The 25574-nt window shown below is 37.1% G+C and overlaps 1 protein-coding gene across 2 annotated transcripts; it reads left to right on the top strand.

Moving 5' to 3' along the window:
• Positions 1-9352: 9352 nt before the first annotated feature.
• On the top strand, positions 9353-12398 carry LOC140976758 (probable serine/threonine-protein kinase PBL25). 2 transcript variants are annotated; one of them, XM_073441059.1, is made up of 6 exons: positions 9353-9623; positions 9720-9873; positions 10551-10750; positions 10847-11036; positions 11163-11554; positions 11650-12398. In XM_073441059.1, exons 2-6 carry the CDS (start codon positions 9762-9764, stop codon positions 12157-12159), a joined length of 1404 nt encoding a protein of 467 aa, XP_073297160.1. In that variant the 5' UTR covers positions 9353-9623; positions 9720-9761; the 3' UTR covers positions 12160-12398. The 2 variants fall into 2 exon arrangements, with proteins under 2 accessions (XP_073297160.1, XP_073297159.1); XM_073441058.1 differs by having other exon boundaries at positions 9354-9873.
• Positions 12399-25574: the final 13176 nt, after the last annotated feature.

Here is a 25574-nt window from a genome sequence, read left to right as displayed (position 1 = left end):
GCGCTTATAGATGGATCAAGTCGCGATCAGAATGGGACATGCACGAGTTGGCCTAAGTTGAAATCTCGTAGGTATCGCGCACATGCGCGGTAGAGAGGCGCGCATATGCGCGAGTTCCATGTGCCGAGGTCGAAGGACTCGCGCATATGCGCGAGAAGCGACGCGCATATGCGCGAGTTGCTGGAATTGATTTATGCGGAGACCGTAGGTCTCGCACATATGCGCGAGAAAAGTGTGCGCATAGGCGCGAGCAGCAGAACAGCCAAAATGCCGAGACCGAAGGTCTCGCGCATATGCGCCGGTTGAGGTCGCGCATATGCGCGAGACATGTTGAACAAAGAAAGAGCCATTTGCCCCTTGCCATGGATGTGATATATATAGTTTCATTCATTCTCCATCATTTCTTCAGCAGACATCGAGACAAGTTTCAGAAATCCTCAAAGCTTCAAGTTTGATTCGTATTGTTATTTCACGCGATCCGACCGTCTGATTTTCAATCCGAGTGTATATTCTTGTTCCTCTCATCATAAGCTTTCAAAGGATGTAAGTATTAATACATTCAGCATGTTTTGAAGTTGAGATGATTGAGGAAATCAGAGTTTGATTGTTATTATTTGTTCTTGTGATTATTGGGAACGTTTATTCGCAATCGGATCGACGAACGGTTATGATATGCAATTTTTGTGTAAATTCCAGCATGTCTTGAGTTGAGTTATGTAGATTTTGAGATGATGGAATATATTTGGGATGATTATGAGTTATTGATATTGATTATTGATAATTGAGTTGACCGGTATCGCGAGATTTCGCCGTTATGCCGTCGAAATGTACCGAGATTAATATTGATCATATATGTATTGAGTTGGGTTGATATTGATAGAATGCATTTTGAACATGTCATTTCAGATTTGTTGTGACAAGCTTCGACATCGAGACCTCGACATTTCTAAAGACTACGACAAGGAAGGTATAATTCAATGTTTGATTGGGGAGATACAACTCGAGTTAGAATTGATTCGAGTTTCCCAAAATCACATACTAGATTTATATTCCTTGCTATGCTTGTGCTTTGTTTTGATTTATATACAAGCATTAAGATAGAAGAGTCATTGGCAGAATTGCCAAGTTTCTAGACGTTCGGTGGTATCGAAGCATAGGAGAAGATTGACTCCCATTGTAGATATTCGATACAGACAGGACCGAAGTTTAGGAATAAGACGTACCGCCACCACGATTGGGAGGGTAGGTGGGAGACTTGTTACGTCTTATTCACACTGGGATCCCTAGATTAGATCTGAATTGAGTAAAAGATATGAGTTGATTTATATTGCTTGACTTATTATGATTATGTTTCATATACTATAAGATGTATTGTTGTTGATTTCATTCATGATAGTATGTTCATGATTTATATTGTGTCTATGCATGTATACATGTTTTATACTGGGATTTGTCCTCACCGGAGTATCCGGCTGTTGTTGTGTCTGTATGTGTGCATGAAAACAGGTGGGACAGGATCAGGGTCACGCAGAGGATGAGAGATCGAGTTAGCGTGGAGATTTCAGGCGTAGCAGATGAACTAGGAATGTTTACATGTGACATGTAGTTGTGGTAAACTCTAGTTGTATTATGGAAAGGGAATAAGACATGTATTTACCTTTGTTGAAATAAAATAAAGAATGTTGTTTGTGTATGATTTTATACAACTGTTTTTTATATTAAAAGCAAAATTTTGACCCACATTTTCTAGCAAAGATCCACTTAATCCCAAAAATATTTGAGTTAGAGCCCGGGTCCCCACATGAAACTTTAAAATAGAGTGTACATACTTGAAACTTTAACAGGCGTATAAAAGCTTGAACTTACATGCATAACATAGACGTGCCATAACGTGAAACTTTTCTTAAACATGCTTGCATACTTGTACATACTTGAACATACATAAACTTCATCATTTTGCGGAGAGGTATGTTTCAAAGCAAGTGACCCATACATAAATACGCCTGATCAAACTAAACCACAGTACTGGGCTGAAAGGGAAGATCCACTGCCACATACATGAGATCCATGTTCATGCTTTAACGGGTGGATTAGTCCAAGTTCATGCTTTAAAGCTTTCCAATCTTGATTTAAACCCGTTCATGCTTTAACGGGGTGGATTGGTCCCTGGTCATGCTTTACCGCTTTCCAATCCCATACATAATTGGTCACAAGACATTTAGCATACCTAAAAAACTTGAAAGTATTTTCTTTGCACGTCAAACATACTTACTTGGCGTTGAAGGATTCGTTGGATCTCGCTTGGGGCCACTGCTGCAACTTACTAGCATGAGTTTAAATACTTAACTTGCATAACTTAAACGTAGGTACTCGAGCTCACCACCGAAGTAATTATATAACTTATGACATTCTAGATTGCTCGGGACTTGACCTCGTTTAATCATCGTACTAGTCGTGATCCTGAAGCCCAAAACAAAACCTGAGGTGAAGTCAAAAATTTTTTTCCCAAAACACGAAGTACACGGACCCAGTGCTAGGGTCCGGGCATAGGTCCGTGTAGGCTTTGTATGTTGACACTTCGAAGGAAACAAGGGCACGGACCCCGTGCCAAGGTCCGTGTGGGGGTCCGTGTACGTGCGGGAGAAGAAAACCAACGAAATTTCTGTACATGTGCTGCTTAACATTCTAAAATCGATTGTACGAACTATGAACCGGCACCCCGAGACCCATCTTAGGATGCTACTACATTGACACCACCGGTACAAACACATCGAAGCAACGACATCCAATCTACGACACAATACAACTCAAAAACACGGAAATTGACACCAAATCATTTCCTACGACTTCTAATGAATTCAAGTGCCTATCGACACCAATAGGCATACTAAATACCAACCCAACATCATACTAAACATACCTAAATGCAGCAACGATCACCCGTAGATCCCCAACGAAACCTACAACAATAAAACTACAAGAACACAATTTTCATGAAAGTCGCAGTTTGAGCAGTCCCACAAAAACGATCATAATTCACTCAATTTTTATCCAAATATTTCGAATTTACTGTCAAATCTAAGGTATTGAAAAGTTCTACGTTTTATATGTTGAAAGATTTCTCAAAATCATGACTGAAAAATCTTAGTTTTAAAAGAACAGCAAAAACGAGATTTTTAGATCCAAAAACGTTCAAAATGCGATCTAAACAATTTCTGCTAAAACTTTACACATCATACATGTATCATTACGCATAATAAACAACACAACACATAATATGACGAGATCGATGCCCAAACAAAAGAATATATGTGCCTTTAAACCTTTAATGTTACCGAAACGACGACACCGAAGTGGAACGAGTGCGAGGATTGATCCGGGACGACCGTGGAATGATTTTCTTTGAAGAAAACTCAACAAAACCATGCTGGAAATTCAGAGGAATGGGGCGGCTGCTGTTCTTGCCAAGAACTCTAGGTTTTCTTTTATCAAAAATAAAAACTGAAAAATGAAAGTGAATGTGTATATGTGTGTTGGCGTGTAAGTGTGTGTAAAAGTGTGAGTGTGTGAGTTTAGTGGTTAATTAGGGGAATTAAATGGCTAAATTAATAATTTAAAAATTTTAAATAAAAGTTAATCCACATTAACTTCTACAAGTCCCCAAATTAAAAAATAATAACATACACAATGACTAAGCTATAAAAGTTTAAAAATCATAAAATCACTAAATAAATAATTTAGGGTTTAAAAATGTTAAAATTAAATAAATTATTTAAAATGCCCCAAACACAACTTAAAATAAAATAACACATTAAAATTTTGCCAAAAGTGGTCGCGGGTCTTTTCCTCGATTCCGCATCGAATAATCGCCTGAAACATGAAACTCGCAAAAATTTAACGTGCACCACATAAACATAATTAATTTAAAATAATGCATTTAAATAAATCATGCATGGCTAAAACTAATTTGAATTTAAATAAATCAATTAAATAATTGCATGGGTTTTACGTGTACTGATTTTGGGCTCTACAGTAAGGACCTGAATATTTATTTGAATAAAATACTAATTAAGACATGATTAAAGAGTTGTTAGTTAAGAATTACTAAAGAATTGATAAATTGATAATCAACATGTTGGGATCCACCTAATTTAAAATGGAACATCTAATCTACTTCAGATTAATTACGAGAAATCAAACTAGACGAATGATATTATGACACGAAACTGATAAGATTGAGTTCGGATCTTCTGAACTAGTCCAGATACAGCCTATAAGTAGAAGGTGATTTCATGCGTTTTCTACAAAACTTTCTCTCAGCTTTTCTCTCTTAAGTTCAAGCCATATACCCTAGGTTTTTTTTCCAGTTTCTAGGGCAGTTTAGTGTTGGGAAGCTTCGGAGCTAGTGTCAGCTCGAGAAGGGATCGATGAGCCGGTACACATAGATTGAGAAGTGATCTGTGGGCTGACGACGAACAAAAATATAATCCCGAAGCCCTAAATAGTGATTTAAGGATCATTAGGAAGAACTTTGATGAATGTTTACTAATTATGGATATGAAATCATATTGATTTCAGTATGTTGGTATTGTCTAGGTTTAGACGAGTTTTCTGTTATATTGTTCTAGTGAAGTACATGGTGTATTGACTGAGATATCCAAGCATAATATATACATTTATACGCTGCATATTTATATGTTGCATGATAACTTTATTACTTATTTGACATATTATGCATAACAAATAACGTAGGGCCTGATATCTTTTAAGATATACATATTTTGTTTGGGCCGTTCAACCATATTCTATATTGTGGATGGTTGGTTATCGTTAGATAAAATATCCAATGAGATCCACAGGCTTTGATGACCCTGAATATTCTAAGTCCACGTATTGATGATGAGCGTGGAAGCCAAAAAATATCTATGGCAGATCAGAGACTACACATTTAGGCGCCTCTAGACTTAGCATGAGATTCATGAATTGATCCTTGAGCGTATTGCATTTCACATCCCTCATATCGATTTGTATACTCGTACATTCTGGTACTGGGCAATTGTCGTCCACGTTCTTGTTTTCATCTTGGACACCCCATTCCACGGGACAAGTTTTAGGTTGAACTTGGCCAGGGCACTGGCTAGAGAAATTGGTTTTCGGTGGTGATCTAGTTAAGTTTTTATTTTTTTCTCTTATTCTCGTGGATGATTTTGATTTTGATTTGGTTTTATTAACGATTAATATTAAAATTATTGTTCTGTTTTCGTTTGGGTTGTAAAATTAGTTAATTTATTGTTTCCGCAGTTTAATTGTTTTAAATTTTAAATCATGGTTGGTTATTAGTTTATTTAGTGATAGCTCGGGTACGTTCGAAGCTTTCATGGTCTCGAAATCTTCTACATAAGGTGACAGGATCGGTTAGAGGGATCATTGTTGAGTTATAATAGCTCGGTTCTTGAAATAACGAACACCGATGAATTAAATCGATTGATGTTCAAACCAAGCGGAAGACACTCGAAATAATCATTCGTAGAAACCGATTAAATATTTTGGTATTTGAAGAACACATAAAATGCTTTAACAATGCATCTTTAAAACTATGAAAATGATAAGTAAATGCAATAAAAAAATAGACACGAATTTGTTTATGGATGTTCGGAGACTTCAAATGCTCCTACGTCATCCCTCTTCCCCTTGAGAAGGATCCACTAGAAGACTTTGATTTATACAACTACTTGTACAAACCCGATCCGGAAGGGCAGCACCCAACTAGAACTCCTAGCACTCAAGATTGTAGGCAATACCTCACAATCAGCATATTGTTTAATGTCTCATATGCAAAAACTACAAACACATTGTTTTACGTCATTGTGTAAAGACTCACTCAACTAATATTTGAAGTTCAACTCTTTTGTATATGTTTGAGTGATTGTGTATGAGGAATTTATCCTTTACAGTGTACATCTCAAATGTATCCTCACACAAGGGCTTGTGCTCTAAACTAGCTGATTTCTTCATGCTAACTACCCATGCTTTGAATACTCTTCAAAAGTTGATCTTCTAGATGTTGTATTTATAGGCCCCAACCATGATATATACGTTAGACACGAGAATATGATTGTTTGGAAAGTTTTTGTACCGTTTCTGAAATTGCAACGGTCAAATTCGCCTTGTTAAACATTTTTCCAAGCGGTCAACTCTAGTCAACTGGTTCAGTTCAACTGTTCTGGTTCACTTCAGGTGGTCTGGTCCAGTTTCAGCTGGTCTGGATCAGTTCGGTTCGATTGGTCAGCTGTTGGTTCAGTTCAGTTGGTCAGCAGCTGGTTCAGTTCAGTTCAGTTGGTCTGGTTCAGTTCAGTTTCAGCTGGTCTGGTTCAGCTCAACTGGTTCAGTTTCAGCTGGTGTGCTGAAATCAGCATAGCTGCTTTAAGTTTGTGCAGAACTAGTAGCTTCATCGTCATTTATCAGCATCTTAAGCTACGATTCAGACTTTGAATTTTGAAAATGATTTGTAGATCATCGTCTTATCTTTTCAACGCATACTGAATTGCTTCATTCCAATAACCGAGCTAAGAGATATGACCACAATACCGCAACTGCTCATACCCAACTGATTGCTGTTTTCGTGCAATCAGTTTGGTAATTCAGCGATCAATTAGACCTTGATAACATCTGAATTTGCCCAACTGACGTGAAATAAAACTTGTTCCAAATTGCGTTTTCTGATTAGTCAAGTTCGAGGATTGTCATTTGAATAATCCAGTTAAGAGAAATCATCAAAATACCAAAGCTTGCCAGAAATTCAGTTTGTGCAGAATTCAGTTTCAGTTTGCTTCTTGTTTCAATAACTTCACACTTGAGTAAATATGTTAGAAACACAATAACAAGTTTTGTTAACATCAAAATCAAGATTGCTAACATGAAATGTTCCAACATGAGGTTTGTAAAAGATTTTAACACACTTGCGACACCGAGGACGACAATGATCAAGAAGAACATCTCATTCCATTGGGGCAAGGAGCAAAATAAGTCTTTTATTAATGAATTAAGCAAAAATTATTTAATGCTCATTTAATTTTTTTGCCTAAATTTACTAATACATTTGACATTAAATGTGATGAATCATGTGTAGGTATTGGAAGGGTCCTGATACAAAGAGGACAACCCATTGCATACTTTAGTAAGAAGATGATTGGAGTGGCGTTGAACTAACGATCATACGACAAGGAATTGTATGATTTGGTAAGAAATTTTGAGACGTGGCATCACTACTTGAGGCCTAAATAATTTGTTATTCATATGGATCATGAATCTCTAAAGCACCTTAAGGGGCAGCAAAAGCTAAACCAGAGGCATGCCAAGTGGGTAGCGTTCATCGAAACATTCTCTTACATGATCAAGTACAAACAAGGTAAGGAAAATATAGTGGTTGATGCACTATGACATAGGTATGTACTGTTTTCTACCTTGTATTTGAAATTATTTTGGTTTGAGCATGTGAAGGAATTTTATGTGTTGGATGAATAATTTAAAGAGATTTTTGAAACATGTATGCATGGAACACATGATAAATTTTACCTGCATAATGATTTCTTGTTTAAAGAGTATATATTGTGTATTCCAAAATCTTCAATTTGTGAATTGATTGTTTGGTAGGCACATGGGGGAATCTTAATGGACACTTTGATGTGGCTAAAATATTGAGTGCATTGCATGAACATTTTCATCCATAATAAGATAACGATCAAATCATGGCGTTTGGGTTCTTATACAGTTTAAATGATTTAAGTTTCATCATTACCACTTATTATATCTTTTGGTATAACGGCAAGCGCTCAATCCTATAATTGGTATCAGAACCAATTTCATGGGTTATATTTCCATTAATTGCAAGAACTACAATTATTGGAAGGAAAATTATTGTGTACAATAATTGTTCATGCTAAATAGAACAATCAACACGTGATGTTTGAGATGTTTTACGGTTTAAATGATTTGAATTGCACTGTTACCCTTATCTATAAATTTTGCTAAAACGACAAGCATTTGGTCCTACACTTGGTATGAGAGCTAAGATCACTGGTTCAATTCTCATGATTGTATGGAGTGTAATTATTGAGACAGAGATTCTTAGTGGGCAATAATTGTACCTTTCAGGATAACAATCGAAGAATGACGATTGGTCTGTTATACTATTTAAAATATTTGAGTTTCACCATTACCACCAACTATAAGTTTTTATATATTGGCAAACACGTGATCCTACAATTTGTATTATTGTTGGTGTGCAATAATTATCCATGGTGAGATAATGATTGAACAGTGACGCTTGACTCTTATACAATTTGAAAGATTTGAGTTGCACCATTACTGGCAACTATGGATTTTGATATAGTGACAAACGTTCGGCCTCATAAATTAGTTGACCAAAATAATTATTCTCCGCATGTATAAAAAAAAATATAAGCTACAGGAAAACATGGTCTCAAAAACGGAAATATCCATTCAAAATCATATTTTGAATATCAAATTGAACTATAAAATGCTCGAATTGAGATAGAAAATGAATCATTGGTGAGTCGAATTAGTTCTGAATTACCCTAAACCTCAATCTTCATGAACTGTATGTTCGGTACCTTAAAATTAAGGGTAACCTTTTATTCTTAAATATGTATAGACAATGTGATATGAAAATTTTAAATTTGGTCAGGCATATTTGTCTATTTGCGATTTTAGTTTTTTGTATTGTCAAGTTTCAGTTTTAGTCCTTCATTTGTGTTTTTTTTTTGGTTGTTGAAATTTTAGTCATTTTCCCGCGGAGCTGGTATGACACCGATGTAACATGGATGTGACACTGATATAGTACTAATATATGCAGGAATACAACGCCACATCAACACTTTCGATAAAAATAACTAAAATTGCCAAAATAAATATATATATGATCAAATCTTAAATTTGATAATATATATAACTAAAATTACAATGAAACAAATTTACAAGACAAAAATTGCAGTTTTTGCTCTAATATTAATATGGTATGTAGTTTGCATCGTAAACTAGTATATCCAATTTTGACCTAATGAATAGTTTCTTACGAAGAACAAAGGCAAGAAACTACCTTAAAAACATATGTCCATTATGGCATTATGCCCCCCTTCTTTCTCGGCATGAATGACCAAATTAAAAAAAAAAAAAATCAGTTTTCCATCCAAATGCATGTCCATAAACAAACACGCCCATTTTCTCTCTTCTTCTCCAAAAAACGTTATTAATTTTTTTAATTCTGTTGATCAAGTTATTGACAATTCCCATTTTCTCTCTTCTTCTCCAAAAAACGTTATTATTTTTTTAATTCTGTTGATCAAGTTATTCACAATTCTCATTTTCGTTTCCATTCTAAGGGTCCTTCATTTTTTTGGAGGACCCCTAGCTCCCATTCACCATATTCATTCCCCATGCATGCTTTACCCCTTCACCAATGAATTAGCCCTCTTCTTAAATAGCTTTCTGGGATTGGGATTATTAAATAAATAAGGACATTTTTGTAAGATTTTCGCATCATTTTCGTCGATTCATTTGCTTTGTTTTTGCCACATTTTGAGGTCCAAAGAAACAAGGAAATTGTAAGTAATTTGTACGTTATATTCAACGCGGAGGGTTGGGGCCATATATTTGTATTTTTTCTTTTTTTAATTTGTTTATATTTTATATTCGTTTAGTTTGGTTTTGGGGAAGAATTACCATATATTAAGGGTGAAGAAATGAGTTGCAGTTGCTTCCCATGTTTCCGAACTAATGAAGAAAGCCATGCAGAGGATAATTTGCCAGTACCTCAAGCGAAAAATGTCACTACTCATTTATCACCTCCTCATGGTAAGTTTAATTAATCATATTCCTTTCAAATCATTATATTACATGATCATGTGTTAATTTTTAGGGATGAATTGGATTTTTTTGTTTCTTCAATGTTTTTAAGCTTTCTGAATATCGAATAATATTCAAGATCATCTGCTTTCGATTATCTAATTAATTACAAAAATAAATATCCAATAAATCACATAACAAAGTTGATTATTCTTAAATGCTAATTTTTCTTCTAGCTATTTATTTCTTGTTCTCATTCAAATTTTTATTACCTGAAGTTTCAAATTAAAATTTTGAAACATTGGAGTATGCTATAGTTTGGAGACTCATTTCATAACATACAAATATTAAATTTAAAGGAGATCAAAATTCAGTGAGTATCAAATGTGTTGACAATATTTTCATCAAATTTGGAAATGTCATGTATGAGAAACTCCAAACCCTTTATCATTTACAGGGCAAAAAAAATTCAAATCTGCCTATGTTTTAACATAAAAAACTAATATGCAAAAAATTGAACTTTGACCACATAAAATTTAAAACTTTGTCCCTTTTCACATAAAAACCATTAGATTAGCAACTCTCTTGCGTGTTCCAAGAGTTTTGAGCATAAATTAAGGAAAATGAAGAAAATACAATCAAGAATTTATAGTTTCTAATGATACATAGATGTTTTCTCTTTACAGTGCATAGTAGTATGCAAGCTCCATCGGTCGAAACCGGTAATAAACCAGATGCTACACCAACAGAAAATGGAGACAACACTGCAAAAACTTTCACTTTTCGCGAACTTGCTATCGCGACAAAGAACTTTCGACAGGAATGTTTGTTAGGTGAGGGTGGATTTGGAAGAATATTTAGAGCCACACTTCAATCAAGTGGACAGGTACACTGTGCATATACATATCAACATGACTTGCATTTCTTGCAAGTATAGCTAATTTTCATGAAGAATGTCAACTTTTTGTCCTTCTTTCACCAGGTTGTGGCTCTAAGGCAACTATACAGGAGTGGAACACTAGGGAGCAAGGAGTTCCAAGTTGAAGTTTTGATGTTGAGTCTGCTTCAACACCCGAATCTGGTCAGTTTGATAGGATATTGCGCAGATGGAGAACAACGGCTTTTAGTGTATGAATACATGCCCGCAGGATCTCTGAAAAACTTTCTATTTGGTAATGTGCACTCGTTTTAATTCATTCTTGACCGCATTGGTCTTTTATTTACACGTTGTGTTACACGTCTTATAACTATGTCATCTGTGTTGCTAACATCGAATGGGTTTTGTTTGAGTTTTGCAGATCTTCCACCTAATAAAAAGCCATTCAATTGGTCTACAAGGATGAAAATAGCGTTGGGGATCGCTCAAGGGCTCGAGTACTTGCACGAAAAGGCCAATCCTCCTATCATATACCGAGACTTGAAAGCTTCAATTATCTTGCTTGATGAGATGAACAATCCCAGGCTGTCGGAATATGGGCTTGCAAAGCTCATGCAGAGTGGCAATAAGATGCATGTATCGCCTAGAGTCATGGCAACATATGGCTATTGTGCACCCGAATATGAAAGGCATGGTGAGCTGACATCCAAGTCAGATGTGTACAGTTTTGGGGTCATTTTGCTTGAGCTCATCACAGGGCGAAAAGCCTTAGACACGAATCGCCCAACAGACGAGCAAAATATAGTTAGTTGGGTGAGTATGATCACTCCTATACATTTGAAAACTTGGCTTAGATTTTGAGATGTACAGTAATTATCTGACTTGGCAAGATTTATACATTCAAATAGGCACAACCGATTTTTCGAGACCCGAAAATGTTCCCCAAAATGGCGGATCCGCTACTTAAAAAGGAATTTCCAATTACAAGCGTAAACCAAGCAGTGGGAATCGCATCAATGTGCTTGCACGATGAACCATCAGTCCGTCCCTTGATCACAGATGTCGTGGCCGCACTTAGTTTCCTTGCAACAGCTCCTCCTGAAACGCCAGTCCTTGCTCGTCTTATGTCTATACTATCATCAAGAGTGGAAACTCCTAGCCAACATGGAGTTAGTTATTCTTTTAACCACACAAACGTGTTTTTCAACAAAAGAAATGATAGTTCAGATAGCGATGAGGATGATGAAGACCTAAAGAACACAAAAGTTCAACAAGCTCGGATGAAGAGGATTCAAAGAGCAAATCGAAACGTAAACACAAAGATTCATGCAAACGGAGTTCAAGATCCAACAGAAGTAGCAGAAATAGCCGAAACAGCAGTATTTACTCGCGAGATGATAGCCTCGGATTCGGCATGAGGTGTGATAGCAGTTTACCAGAAGATTGTATTCCTCCCAATCCCAATCCGAGGCAGAGCGACGTTCAAGAACCTCATGATCATTCTGATTTTGGTTCTAGCAGCGATGAAGAATCTTCGGCTGAAATGCCCCATGAACATAATGTAAGTATAAACCAAAGAATTGGTAAAAGCCTGACCTCGAATACGAGGCAAGAAAGCTGCGTGAAATCAATCGGTTCTCCTTCAAGCAGCAGCAGCGTCAGTTCCGAAGATGGATACATTTTTAGCCCAAAGCAGCATAATGATGTGATGGGGCGACATATATGTGGGAATTCAGACCATGGTTCCGAGTTCGAGTATTCGAGACATAACAGCATGGTAGATTCAGAAAATGAACACGAGAGATGATCCTATCGAAACCAATCAACGATCGCTAAGAAAAAAATTGTGGGAATTGCTACAAAATATCACTATCATACAAACAAAAACAAATTGTATCAAAGAGAGGATTAAAAATGCGACTATTCAACTTCATTTAAAATTCTTATTTTTTTGGATTTTTTGTTCACTTGACAAAATCAAGATTTCTTTTATCCATTTGTCCCGTTGAGGAGATGTGTAGGATAATTGAAGCATACTGATACGCAAGAAAAATCATATTTTCTAGCTTTATTTTTCTTATTCTTCTATGTTTATAAAATTTTCGGACTTTTAAAAGCGTTCGTAAGTAACAATAATTCATGAAATAAGATTTGATTGAATTATTTGGTTTATTTTTCCCTTTTGACTATTTAATACATTGGTTGATCTACTATTCACGTCAACAAGGCATTTGCTCTATTATTCATAATTTTCCTATTAATCTATCGTACTCACTTAATTAGAGGACAAGTTCCTCAAACATTTAAAAGCCTGTGCAGATTAATGGTTATGATTATATGCTTGTGTTTACTTGTTGTGATGTTTGAATGTATTTGTTAAAGTATGTATCTAATAAGTTAACTTGTGACTTGATTTTTATTGAATTTTATGTATAAAAAAATTTATTTTAATTATATTTTAAGGTTTTATCTAATTATGACATTTATTTTATATGTATATTTATGCAAGCTGTATAGATAAAGCCTTTGAATATACTACAGTAGCATGAGATCTGAAAATCATGTTGATCATGAAATTCATTAAAAGTGGAATATATATTCAAAACTCGTTTAGTCCATTCAGCCGCCTAAAATAAGGATAAAGGTCGCTTAAACTCAAGGCTAGCATTTGTGATGTTAACGCCATATTTCATTGATATAAGCATTGAGATAACCGATCATTTAGATAGGCGCTCATGGGATGAGTTACCGAATAACCTTCCTTCGGACTTTTCAAGTGGTTATCGGGAGGATTAAGTGAGCGGTTATGGTTGTACAACATTAGATCTTTGACCAAGGACAACTCATTAGGAGTGTATCGTATATTCTAAACATGTTCCTAGTCGATTCAGCTGCCTAAAACAAGGATAAAGGTCGCCCGAGCTTGAGACTAGCATTTGTCGTGTAAACGCCATGTTTCATTGGCAAGGGCATGGAGATGTCCATTCACACAGATGAGTGATCATATGATGATGCACTAAAAAAACCTCCTTCAGAATATCCAAGTGGTTCCCACTTATCGATTAAAATAGTCCGCAGTTATGGTTTTACACCATTAGTCCTTTGACCCGGGACAATGTAGAGCCTATACGTACTAGCTTGTACTTTGTTCCGTTTACCGACTCCATTGAGGGTCATCAGGTGGCGAGGTTGGGTGTAGTTTCGAAATACGTATGAGCAAATGCATTGTGGTCGGGTGAAGATATCCTATGTGATCTGACTAGTTAATAGTGCAAGGAGTCTCTGGCCAGAGCAAGAAATGTGCTTTAGGGAAAGGTGTTTTCCTAGTTACACATACCATGTCACTATTAGTACTCAAAGATAAATCGCATCGTTATCGAATTCATATGCAACTCTCGATATACCAATGGTTGTAGATTCGATCGGGATATATGTGTTGAAGGAACCGTATTGTACGCTAACCATGACTAAAGGTTCTTGCAGGCACTATCAGTGATACCTAGAGGAGCATGGGACGATGCTACTAGACGCTCTTACCATGATCCGATGGGTGCAATCAGAAATGAGTTCTGACATTCTTGATCAAAGAGTTGATGAAAAGAATGGGGTTAACTAGGGTAAGCTCGAATAAGAATAAATGTTATTCTGAATCACATGGATATGTGAACCCATGGCTAGCTGTATCCCTGAACCATTGAGGGACACACAAGTATCGGATTCTGTGTTCCCGTTGAGATAGTCAAATTTCAAGGAGTTGGAATTTGACGACTATAGTTTGATGGAGATCAAACAGGAAGCTTATAAAGGAGTTTATGAGCTGATTCCAATGGATGGAAGAAATGGAAGTTGACATGATTTCTAAATAATGTAGGAGAGTGGAACTGCCTGTTTTGTGAAGGAGTTCACTGAAACTGGTAGCTGCCAAATTTGGTAAATGAAAATTTTGATCTTCGAAATTTTTAATTTTCATTATATGAACAAGATTTGTATCCTTGGTACATCGGCGCTTTTGAATCGTCGATCGGGATTATAATGAGTTCGGATTCATTTATTTGTAAATTTGAAATTCACTAATTAAATGATTGTGCTAGTAGTGGTGACTACTAACATGCACAAATTCTCATATATGTTCTAGAGAAGTCTAGAATTAAATTAATTAATGAGTTAATTTATAAATTAAATAATGTTTATTTAATTTAATTAATGTACATATATATATTTTATATGGTGATATAAAATATGTGTATTTGATATTATTATATCATGTATTATTAAAATTTAATAAATAAATTATATATTAATTATATGAGAGTTTTAATATAATGAAGTTATTAGAATCTTTGTGAGAGAGGGATTCTTAATTGGATTAGGAGTCTCACTCTATATATACACCACTAGGACTCTTAATAATCAACCCTAATTTTTTAACACAAAGCAAACAAAAATTCTCCTTCCTTAATAGAAAAACTCACGGCCAAGATGAGTTGTAAGCAAAATGAAGTCGTGTGATTTATTTTTAATTGATGACTTAATTAGCTTGGATAATGATGATTGTGAATCAATTAAAAATTTCCATGATAAAGCTCTCGGCCGAGATTCAAAAATTTTGGGAAAATAAATTTCGGCCAACTGGTTTCTTCTATCGCCGCGCCGACGCCGTTGCACCGCCTCCGGATTTTGGAAATTCGGATGCTACAGTCTCAACGCACAAATCGTTTGTGATTTCTAGTGCAATCCAAGCGAGGAAAAAGTTTTCTGATCGTGGGCGATCAAAATTGAAGAGACGTTAGTAGAGAATTACAAGAAAGACTATATCTGCCTCAAACCGGAATAGTTTGGAGTCCAGCATTAAGAATACAAAGGTATAATTATTTAAACACCCTATTAATGGTTTTAAACACCCGACGCCCAACAAAAATTTTAAACTTCTGTTGCGTCTTGGGTGCGAGAATTCGCTGTCCAAACACCTAGGATATAGATATCCTACGTGATCTATGAGTTAATAGTATAAGCAATATCTGATCAGTGTATGAGTTGTGCTTCAGGGAAAAGATTTTTCCTAGTTGCACACTTGATGCTACTATGATTACTCAAAGATACATCATGTAATGTACCACACTTTTAAACTATTTAAAATTTGTGAAAAATAAAAATTTTCTTAAATAAATAATTAACTTTCAAATTGCGATAAGAATAATCTTCTCTTTCAAAATATTTGAAATAAAAACAATCGCCAACAAAGTTTGCGGAAAGTAATCGTTTAAAACGTCTTAAACAATCTCAAGAAAATAAACAGAGTATTGAAACATGCTTAAAGTTCTTAAAACATAGGCGGTTCTCGGGTTTAGCCTCCTGTGCAGACCAAGCTGGCTCATTGGTCCCCACCCCTCGTCTCTTCATACTCGTCCTCACCTGCATCGATCAAGTATAGTGAGTCTAAAGATTCAACACGTATAAACTGGAAATACAAATAATACATAATAAAACCACATGCATTTAAAAGTAGAGCGTACATACTTGAAGCTTGAACGTGCTTGCATAAACATAGTCGTGCCATCATAACATAAAATTTTTCGTATACATGCTTGTATCATACATACTTGGACATCAGAACATCATCATTTTTTCGTAGAGATATGTTTGAAAGCAAGTGACCCATACATAAATGCGCCTGATCAGACTAAACCACAGTACTGGGCTGGTAGAGATATCCACTACTGCATACATGAGATCCCCGATCATGATTTATTGGGTGGATTGGTCCCTGGTCATGCTTTACCGCTTTCCAATCCTGATCTACCGATTATGCTTTAACGAGGTGGAGAGGTCTTCGGCACGTTCACCGACTTCGAAACACGTTCATATTTATTCACAAGACATTTAGCATAATTCGAAAACATAAAATATTTTCTTTTGCACGTCGAACATACTTACATGGCGTTGAGGGATTCGTTGGATCTAGCCCGGGCTACTGCTGCACATACTAATGCATTTTCAAGCACTTAATTTTCATAACTTAAATGTAAGAGTTATGCTCACCACCCGAAATGACAAATTACTTATGACGTTCTAAAACACTTGGGACTTGACCTCATTTGATCATCGTACTAAACCATGACATCAACCCCCGAAACAACTCCTAAAATGTTGTGTGAACATTTCTCAAAACATATAAGACATGAGCATAAAATAGTGGTTTAGAAATCATGTTCAAGCGCTTAGGTCCTGGGCCTTGCTGCGTTGCCTAGAGCCTAGGTTCTAGAAGGGCCGTAGCCCTAGCACTGCGGCGCCTCCAGGCAGCGCCACAGCACTCCAGCATGCGAATGCCGGGCGCTGCGACGCTCTTCAAGGAGCGCTGCGGCGCTAGTTCTGCGCCCACTCGACCCCAAAAGCTCAAATTGGATGCAAACTCTAAGCCAGGCCCTATCGATTCCAACCGATGCAACGAGACTCAACCGAGGATGCTATGGCAATGATTCAAACTCACATGAAACCCCAAAACAATGACACAAATCATACAACGCAAAACCACCCGTGCAAACGACATTTTGACACCAAAAAGCTTCCTACGACTTCTAATGCAACAAAGTGCCTATCGACACGAAACGAAGCACCAAAAATCTCTCAAAAATCATACCCAAAATACTTAAACGCAGCAGCTATCACCCGGAGATCCCCAACGAAGCCTGCAACAAAAAATTCTCAAGAATATGTCAAGAACACATTTTTATAAAATCGCAGTTTGAGCAGTCCCACAAAAACGATCATCACTCACTCATTTCTTGTCCAAAAATTATGCATTTACTGTCAAATCTAAGGTTTCAAATAGTACTACGTTTTATATGTTAAAAACTTTTCGATAATATCAACCAAAAATGAACCGTACCCAAAATGACAACAACATTCGGTTTTGAGATCTAAAAATCGTTTCAAATTCAATCCAATCAATTTTTGCTCAAACTTTGCACATCATACATGAATTTGTACACATAATAAACATCACAACATATATTATGACAAGATCGATGCAAGAACAAATGAATATACATGCTTTTGTCTTTAAAACTCTTGAAACGACGATACCAAAGCGGGAAAAATGTGAGGGTCGATCCGGGACGAACGTGGCACGATTTTCTTGAAGAAAATCAACTTGAATCTACAGAACTTTGACAAGGAAAGGGTGGCTGCTACTGAAAGCACTAAGAACCCTAGGTTTTTCTTAAAAAAAATGAAATGAGAGCTAATTAAATGTGTGTGTGTGTGATACCCTTGTATCACATCTTAAAAATTAAATATTTAAAATGAGTTTATAATGACTTACAATGGACTTCTATAGCAACTTGGGTTAATCATTTTCGTAAAGCGAGGACGAATACGAAGTAGTTGCTATAGGGGCCCATTGTTTGCAATCACGCAAGGCGTGGGCCCAGGCTCGGGGAGTGATAGAATGGTATCGGAGCCAATCACCGGCATGGAACATCAAGAAATAAGTGCCATGCAGGGCAAAGTGCTACGTGTATGGGAGCCACCTCTTGAACCTGCGGGGCAAAGTGCTACATGACGGGAGCCATCTCTTGAACCTGTGGGAGCCACCTCTAGATTCTCGGCGCTGGAGGATCGAGAGCTCAGCCCGCGGCGAGGACGTCGCATTCTGAAAGAGGGGTGATTGTGATACCCTTGTCCCACATCTTAAAAATTAAAGATTTAAAATGAGTTTATAATGGCTTACAATGGACTTCTATAACAACTTGGGTTAATCATTTTCGTAAAGCGAGACGAATGCGAAGTAGTTGTTAAAGGGGCCCATTGTGTGCAGTGACGCAAGGCGCGGGCGCGGGCTCGGGGCGTGACAGTGTGAGTATAACGCGCGCATGTGTGTGTGCGTGAGTTTTAGATAATTAGAGAGAATAAAATTGCTTAATTACACAATTAAAATGCTAATTAAAATGTTAACCCCACTAACTATACAAAATCCCCTAATTTAAAATAAAATGTACAAGTGTTAAACCTTTAAAAGTTTTAAAATCTTAAAATCACCAAATGAATAAATTAAGCTTTAAAAATGCTAAAAATATAATAAATCATTTTAAAATGTCACCTTCTTAACTTGAAATAAAATACCACATTTTACAAATCGCCCAAATCGTCCGGTCTCTTTTCCTCGATCCTGCATCGAATAATCGCATGAAATATGAAACTCAAGAAAGCATTTTAACGTGCATCACATAAACATAAATAATTTAAAATAATGTAAATTCATAAATAACGCATCGTTAAAATCATTTTAAACTTAATTAAATAATATAACAATTTAAATAAATGCATGAGTTTTACGTGTACTGATTTTGGGCTCTACACATCACATCTTTATCAAATTCATATGCAATTGTCGATATACTAATCGTTGCAAATTCGATTAGGATATATGTATTGAAGGGATATTACTTTACGCAAACCATAATCTACTGGTTTTTGCAAGAACTATCAGTGATACTTAGAGGATCGTGGGGCGATGCTACTAGACATCTTACCATGATTTGATGAGTGCAATCAGAACTGAGTGTTGACGTTCTTGTGATCAAAGGGTAGATGCACAAAATGATGCAACAAAGGTAAGCACGTATAATATATAAATGTTGTCTCAAATAACTTGAATTGTGATCCCACAGCTAGTTGTATCTTTGAACCATTTAAGGTCACACAAATATTGAATTATATTTTACATTGAGATAGTCAAATTTAATGAGTTGAATTTGATGATTAAGTTTGATGGAGTTCAGACGAGTTGAATTTGATGGAGTTCAGACGCATAACTTATAAAGTAATTTATAAGTGGATTAAATTTTTGGAAGTTTTGGAAGTTAGCTTAGCTACTAATTTTTTGAGGAGAGTGCAAAAACCTAATTTAATGAAGGAGTTCTAAAATAAGTAGCTAGAAAAAATGAATCAGTGGAAAATTTTGATCTTCGAAATTTTTAAGTCATAATAACAAGTTTTATACTTTCGTCACATGTAATCTATCACGCCCCGTGTCCAAAACGTCGGTGACATCCGGCATTGTTTAATTAGTTGAAAACAATTAAGCCTCGTATCAAAACAAACCAGTCTTTTTCATAAAATAATATTGTCTTTTACAATGACAATGGAATAAGCATTACATCAGAGTTTTTCTGAAACTGAAACAAGGGAAAACAAAATTCCTAAATCTTGATCTCGATCCTTGATTCACCATCCCCAAAAGGCATCTTGCTCTTCCTCATTCATTTGTTCCTCGTTTTTATCTGAAATTTGTAAGGGGTGAGTGTTTTGGGAAACACTCAGCAAGTGGGGGTCGATCGATTTCCAAAGATACATATACAACTTAAACTTTAAAACATTTCTTTAACAAACTTTCAAACTTATTACTTTTAAATTACAGAAACGAATCGAATATGAGACAGAAGTTAACAGATGATTCAGAACAATTCAGAAGCAAATCAGATCATTTCAGAACAATTCAAAGACAGACACGACACTGTTACTCATCTCATTTCCATGGTCAAATTGTCCCCAATATGTTAGTCCTCTAAGGGATGAGGCCAGAACATGGTTTTATACCCACCAATGGGGGGCCCGAACAGAACATGGTTTTATACCCACCAATGGGGGCCAGACAGAATCACAATTCTCGTCCCATTTCACGTTCGAATCGTAACAGTGCGACACAGAGTTCAGACTTATTAGACAGAACTTATCAGATAGAACTTTTAGACTTTCAGACGAATGCAGCGGAATCAAATGATTTCGAAATATAGAAGAAACACATAATCGATTGAAAATTTTAAAAATAACAGACTGAGATTTTCGAAAGAATGGACACACAATCAAGCATGTCATATCATTTATATGCAAAGTTTTAAATATACAAATGAAGTACATAACAAAAGCCCACTTACCGAATTTGCAGATTTTTGTACGGAGTTTCCTCTTGAAAATCGAGCAGCACTTCGACGTAACCTCGACAAATGCTGTCTTTGATCGAGCAGCACTTCGTCACAGGGTAGCAGCTCTGGACTGCACGAGAAATCCTTCCTTCTCCCATCCTTGAGTTCGACCGAATGCTAGTAGGGTGAGGGGAACTGAAATTTCTTGCTTGGCTTTTGGAAGGGTTTGCAATGCATGGAGTCACATATTTATAGGCCAAAGTTTGCCCCTTCACCTAGCCCATTGCCGCCCTCTTGGAGCCCAAGCAACAATAAATGTGGAGCAAATGTGGTAAAAGGCATGCCAAGAATCAAGGGTCACTTCCTGCATAATAAAGGTGTCCTAGCCCTTAGCTCCTCCCGCAGCTCCTTCATGGGTTAACTCAAAGGTCATTTCTTGCATACTTAATTTGTCCAAACCTTTAGCTCCTCCTTCAGCTTCCTTTTTGGTCTTGTTAGGACAAGCTTAGTTGAGCTTCTTTGAGCTGAAAGATCGAGTCCTTGAGCTGGGGTTTTACTCCTCCCGTGGCAACTCTTCAATGGATGCGGTTATTTGCAGCTCAGCCTCCTGTTGAGCTAATCCCCGAGCTTTGAAGCTATTTTCTCGAGTTAAATTTACTGAAAATCTAAGTTAATATTCAAGTTTATAGTTAGAATGAAAGTTGTTGAGCTTATATTAAGCTAAATTTCAAGTTGTGTTTTTCTTACATGATTTGCTTCGGATCGAATTTTCCGGGTTCTCACATCCTTCTCTCCTTATTGAAAGTTTCGTCCTCGAAACTTGGATCAGCTCGAGCTTTTGAATAAATGAGGATATTGTGAGCGCATTTTCTGTACAAGTTCCTAAGTGGCCTCCCTTTCAGTATGATTTGACCACTGAACTTTGACATAAGGGATTGTTCGACTTCTCAACACTTGATCTTTCGTGTCTACTATTTGTATAGGGACCTCTTCATATTTGAGTTCTTCATTCAGGTTTCCTTCAATCATCAGCGGTGTAATTTTATGAACATGACTCGGGTCTGGAATATATTTCCTCATCTGTGAGATGTGGAAAACGTTATGTATTCTAGACATTTCAGGTGGTAAAGCCAGTCCATAGGCTAAGGTTCCCACTTTCTCCAGAATCTCGAATGGTCCCACATACCTTGGGTTTAACTTTTCGGATTTACTTAACCGCACCACTCCCTTCATAGGGGAGACCTTGACATAAGCCTTTTCACCGATCTCCAATTCCAACGAACTTCTCTTCAAATCTGCCCAGCTCTTTTGTCTATCTTGGGCTGCCTTGAGTCTTTCTTTGATTATAGTTACTTTGTCAACGGTTAACTGAACAAGCTCTGGTCCAGCAACAGCTTTTTCTCCTACTTCGTCCCAATATATGGGTGACCTACACTTTCGGCCACACAGACCCTCATACGGAGCCATCTCGATGCTATTGTGATAGCTGTTGTTATAGGCGAATTCTATCAGGGGTAACTTTTCACTCCAGTTTCAAGGAAAATCCAGAGCACATGCCCTCAGCATGTCCTCGAGAGTTTTAATTGTTCTCTCGGTTTGGCCATCAGTCTGAGGATGATAGGCCGTACTGAGAGTGACTTTGGTTCCCATAGCCTTTTGAAAACTCTTCCAAAATCTTGACACAAATCTTAGGTCTGTGTCCGATAATATACTTACTGGGACTCCGTGTAGTCTCACTATGTTGTCCATATACAAGGTAGCTAGCTTATCCAGGTTGTAAGTCATTCGCATCAGCAAGAAATGCGCAGACTTGGTCAATCTGTCAATGACTACCTAGATTCCATCGTGACCTTGCCTTGATCTTGGTAGTCCTTCTACAAAGTCCATGGATATGATATCCCACTTCCATTTCAGTATTTCCAACGGTTTTAGAAGTCTTCCAGGCCGCTGGTGTTCTGCCTTGACTTGTTGACAGGTTATGCACTTGGAAACAAAGACAGCCACAACTTTCTTCATTCCGTTCCACCAGTAATTATTTTTCAGGTCTCTGTACATTTTGGTGCTTCCTGGATGTACTGAAAATCTCGATTTATGTGCCTTGACCATTACTTCTTCTCTAATCCCACCGATATTGGGCATATACAACCGTCCTTTCATCTGAAGGATATCATTTTCATCAATTTGAAATTCTGGAACTTTTCCTTCTTGGATCTGTTCTTTAATTTTAAGGATGGAGGTGTCTTGACTCTGCTTCAATTTAATGATTTCTCGAAGTCCTGGTTGCGCTCATAGTGAAGATAAGCTTACTTTTCCAAAATTTCTCCGGCTCAATGCATCTGCCACCTTATTCGCCTTACCCGGATGATAATTGATTACCAAATCATAATCTTTCAGAAGTTCCATCCACCTTCTTTGCCTCATGTTTAATTCTTTTTGGGTGAAAATGTACTTGAGGCTCTGGTGATCAGTAAAAACTTCGCATTTCAGTCCATAAAGGTAGTGCCTCCAGATTTTAAGTGCAAATACCACTGCGGCTAACTCCAAGTCATAAGTGGGATAATTCTGCTCATATGGTTTTAGTTGTCATGAAGCATAAGCAATTACCTGACCCTCTTGCATAAGTACACACCCTAATCCTACCTTTGACGCGTCACTGTATATAGTGAAATTCTTACCATCCTCGGGAAAAATTAGTACTGGTGTGGATGCAAGCTTTGTCTTCAGGGTTTCAAAACTTCTTTCGCATGCTTCATTCCAAATGAATTTCGAATTTTTCTGAGTAAGTTTGGTGAGTGGAATGGCTATCGAAGAAAATCCTTCCACAAATTTAAAATAGTAGCCAGTTAATCCTAGAAAACTTCTTACTTCAGTCACTGTTCTTGGTTGTGGCCAATCTTTGATTGCCTCTACTTTCTTAGGGTCCACTGACACCCCTAATTCAAAAAATTATATGGCCTAGGAACGCCACACTTTTTATCAAAAATTCACACTTATTGAATTTGGCATATAGTTCCTTTTCTCGAAGTGTTTGCAACGTGAGACGCAAATGTTCTCTGTGTTCTTCCTCACTTTGTGAGTAAACAAGGATATCATCTATGAAAACAACCACAAACTTGTCGAGATATGGTTTGAACACTCGATTCATCAGGTCCATCAATGCTGCAGGAGCATTTGTTAGACCAAAAGACATTACCGTAAATTCGTAATGTCCATATCTTGTCATGAAAACAGTCTTAGGTATATCCTCAGCTCTGACCTTTAAATGATGATAACCTGATCTTAGATCGAGCTTTGAGAACACTTTCGCTCCTTTTAGCTGATCGAAAAGATCATCTATTCTTGGGAGGGGGTACTTATTCTTTATGGTGATCTTGTTCGACTCCCTATATTCTATGCATAATCTCATGATTCCGTCCTTTTTCTTTACGAATAACATTGGGTCTCCCCACAGAGATGCACTAGGGAGGATCTGCTTCTTGTCCAGTAAATCCTGCAGTTGCTCCTTTAACTCCTTTAGTTCAGCTGGAGCCATTTGGTATGGTGCCTTTGAAATGGGTGCAGCACTAGGGACCAAATTGATTTCAAATTCTACTTCTCTATCAGGTATCTCACCCGGTAAATCTTCGGGAAAAACATCTGGAAAATTCTGAACAATTGGAATATCTTCCAACTTTGGTACTTCTTCTTCTTTGACCTCATTGATCACTGCCAGATAAATCTCTTCACCTCCTTTTATAGCTTTCCAAGCTTGTGAGACAGATAATAGAGATTTTTGTTCTCTGGATTTTCCGTGATATAAGATCTCCTCTTTAGTAGGAGTCTGGAGTCTAACATTTTTCTTTTGGCGGTCCACAATGGCATGGTGTTTAGCTAACCAGTCCATTCCAAGAATGATGTCAAACTCAATCATATTGAGTTGAATCAGTTCTGCCTCAAAAATTTGTTTACAGATACAAAGTTTACAGTTTCGATACACCTTGTGAGTTTCAATTGTTTTGCTAGTAGGTGTTGCCACTCTTAACGGTTCACTAAGGGTTTCGTGTTCAAGTTTCAACTTCTTAGCAAATCTTCTAGACACAAATGAGTGTGTGGCACCACAATCAAACAAAGCATATGCGGATATTTCATTGAATAAAACAGTACCTGCCACTACTTCATTGGTGTTATCAGCTTCCTCCTGGGTTATTGCATACACCCAAGCATTAGTTTTGTTTTCCTTTGGTTTGCTGGGTCCCGTCCCTTTGTCTTTGTTATCTGGGCAGTCCTTAATCCGGTGACCAACTTTTCCGCATTTGAATCAAGCACCCGTTTTTTGATAACATTTCCCAAAGTGCTTTTTTCGACATGTATCGCACCATTTTCCTTCTGCATTACCAGCACCGTTAAAGGTTCCTCTTGAAGGCCCACTTGAATTGTTTGGCTTTTTGAATTTTGGACCATTTTGAGCAGATTGATTGACCAACGGTCTCTTGTTCTTGTTCTCATCTTCGCGGCGTTTGATATCCATCTCCGCGCTCATTGCCGCGCCCATCAAATCAGCAAAATTATTCGGCTTTAATACTGCTAAAGCCGATTGAATCCGGCTGTTCAGTCCTTTCTTATAACGATTCATTTTCAAATTTTCATCAGACATGATTGTCGGAACATAGGTTCCCAGATCATTGAACTTCGAAGTTATTCCATCACCGTCATATCTAGTGTCTGCTTGAAGTTTTCAAACTCGCTCAACTTCTGCAGACGAAATTCGGCTGGGTTGTATTGTTTCAAAAACTCTCTCCTGAAAGTCTGTCATGTGATTTGTTCCACCTCAGCCAGAGATGGTGACACAGTCTCCCACCACTTTCTTGCTCGATCCTCTAGAAACGGTGTTACAACTTCCACTCTCAATCCTTCCGGCACTTCCAGTAGGT

Source organism: Primulina huaijiensis, chromosome 5 (assembly GCF_012295235.1).
Source record: "Primulina huaijiensis isolate GDHJ02 chromosome 5, ASM1229523v2, whole genome shotgun sequence".
NCBI lineage: Eukaryota > Viridiplantae > Streptophyta > Magnoliopsida > Lamiales > Gesneriaceae > Primulina > Primulina huaijiensis.
This window is presented reverse-complemented; position numbering and strand designations above follow the sequence as displayed.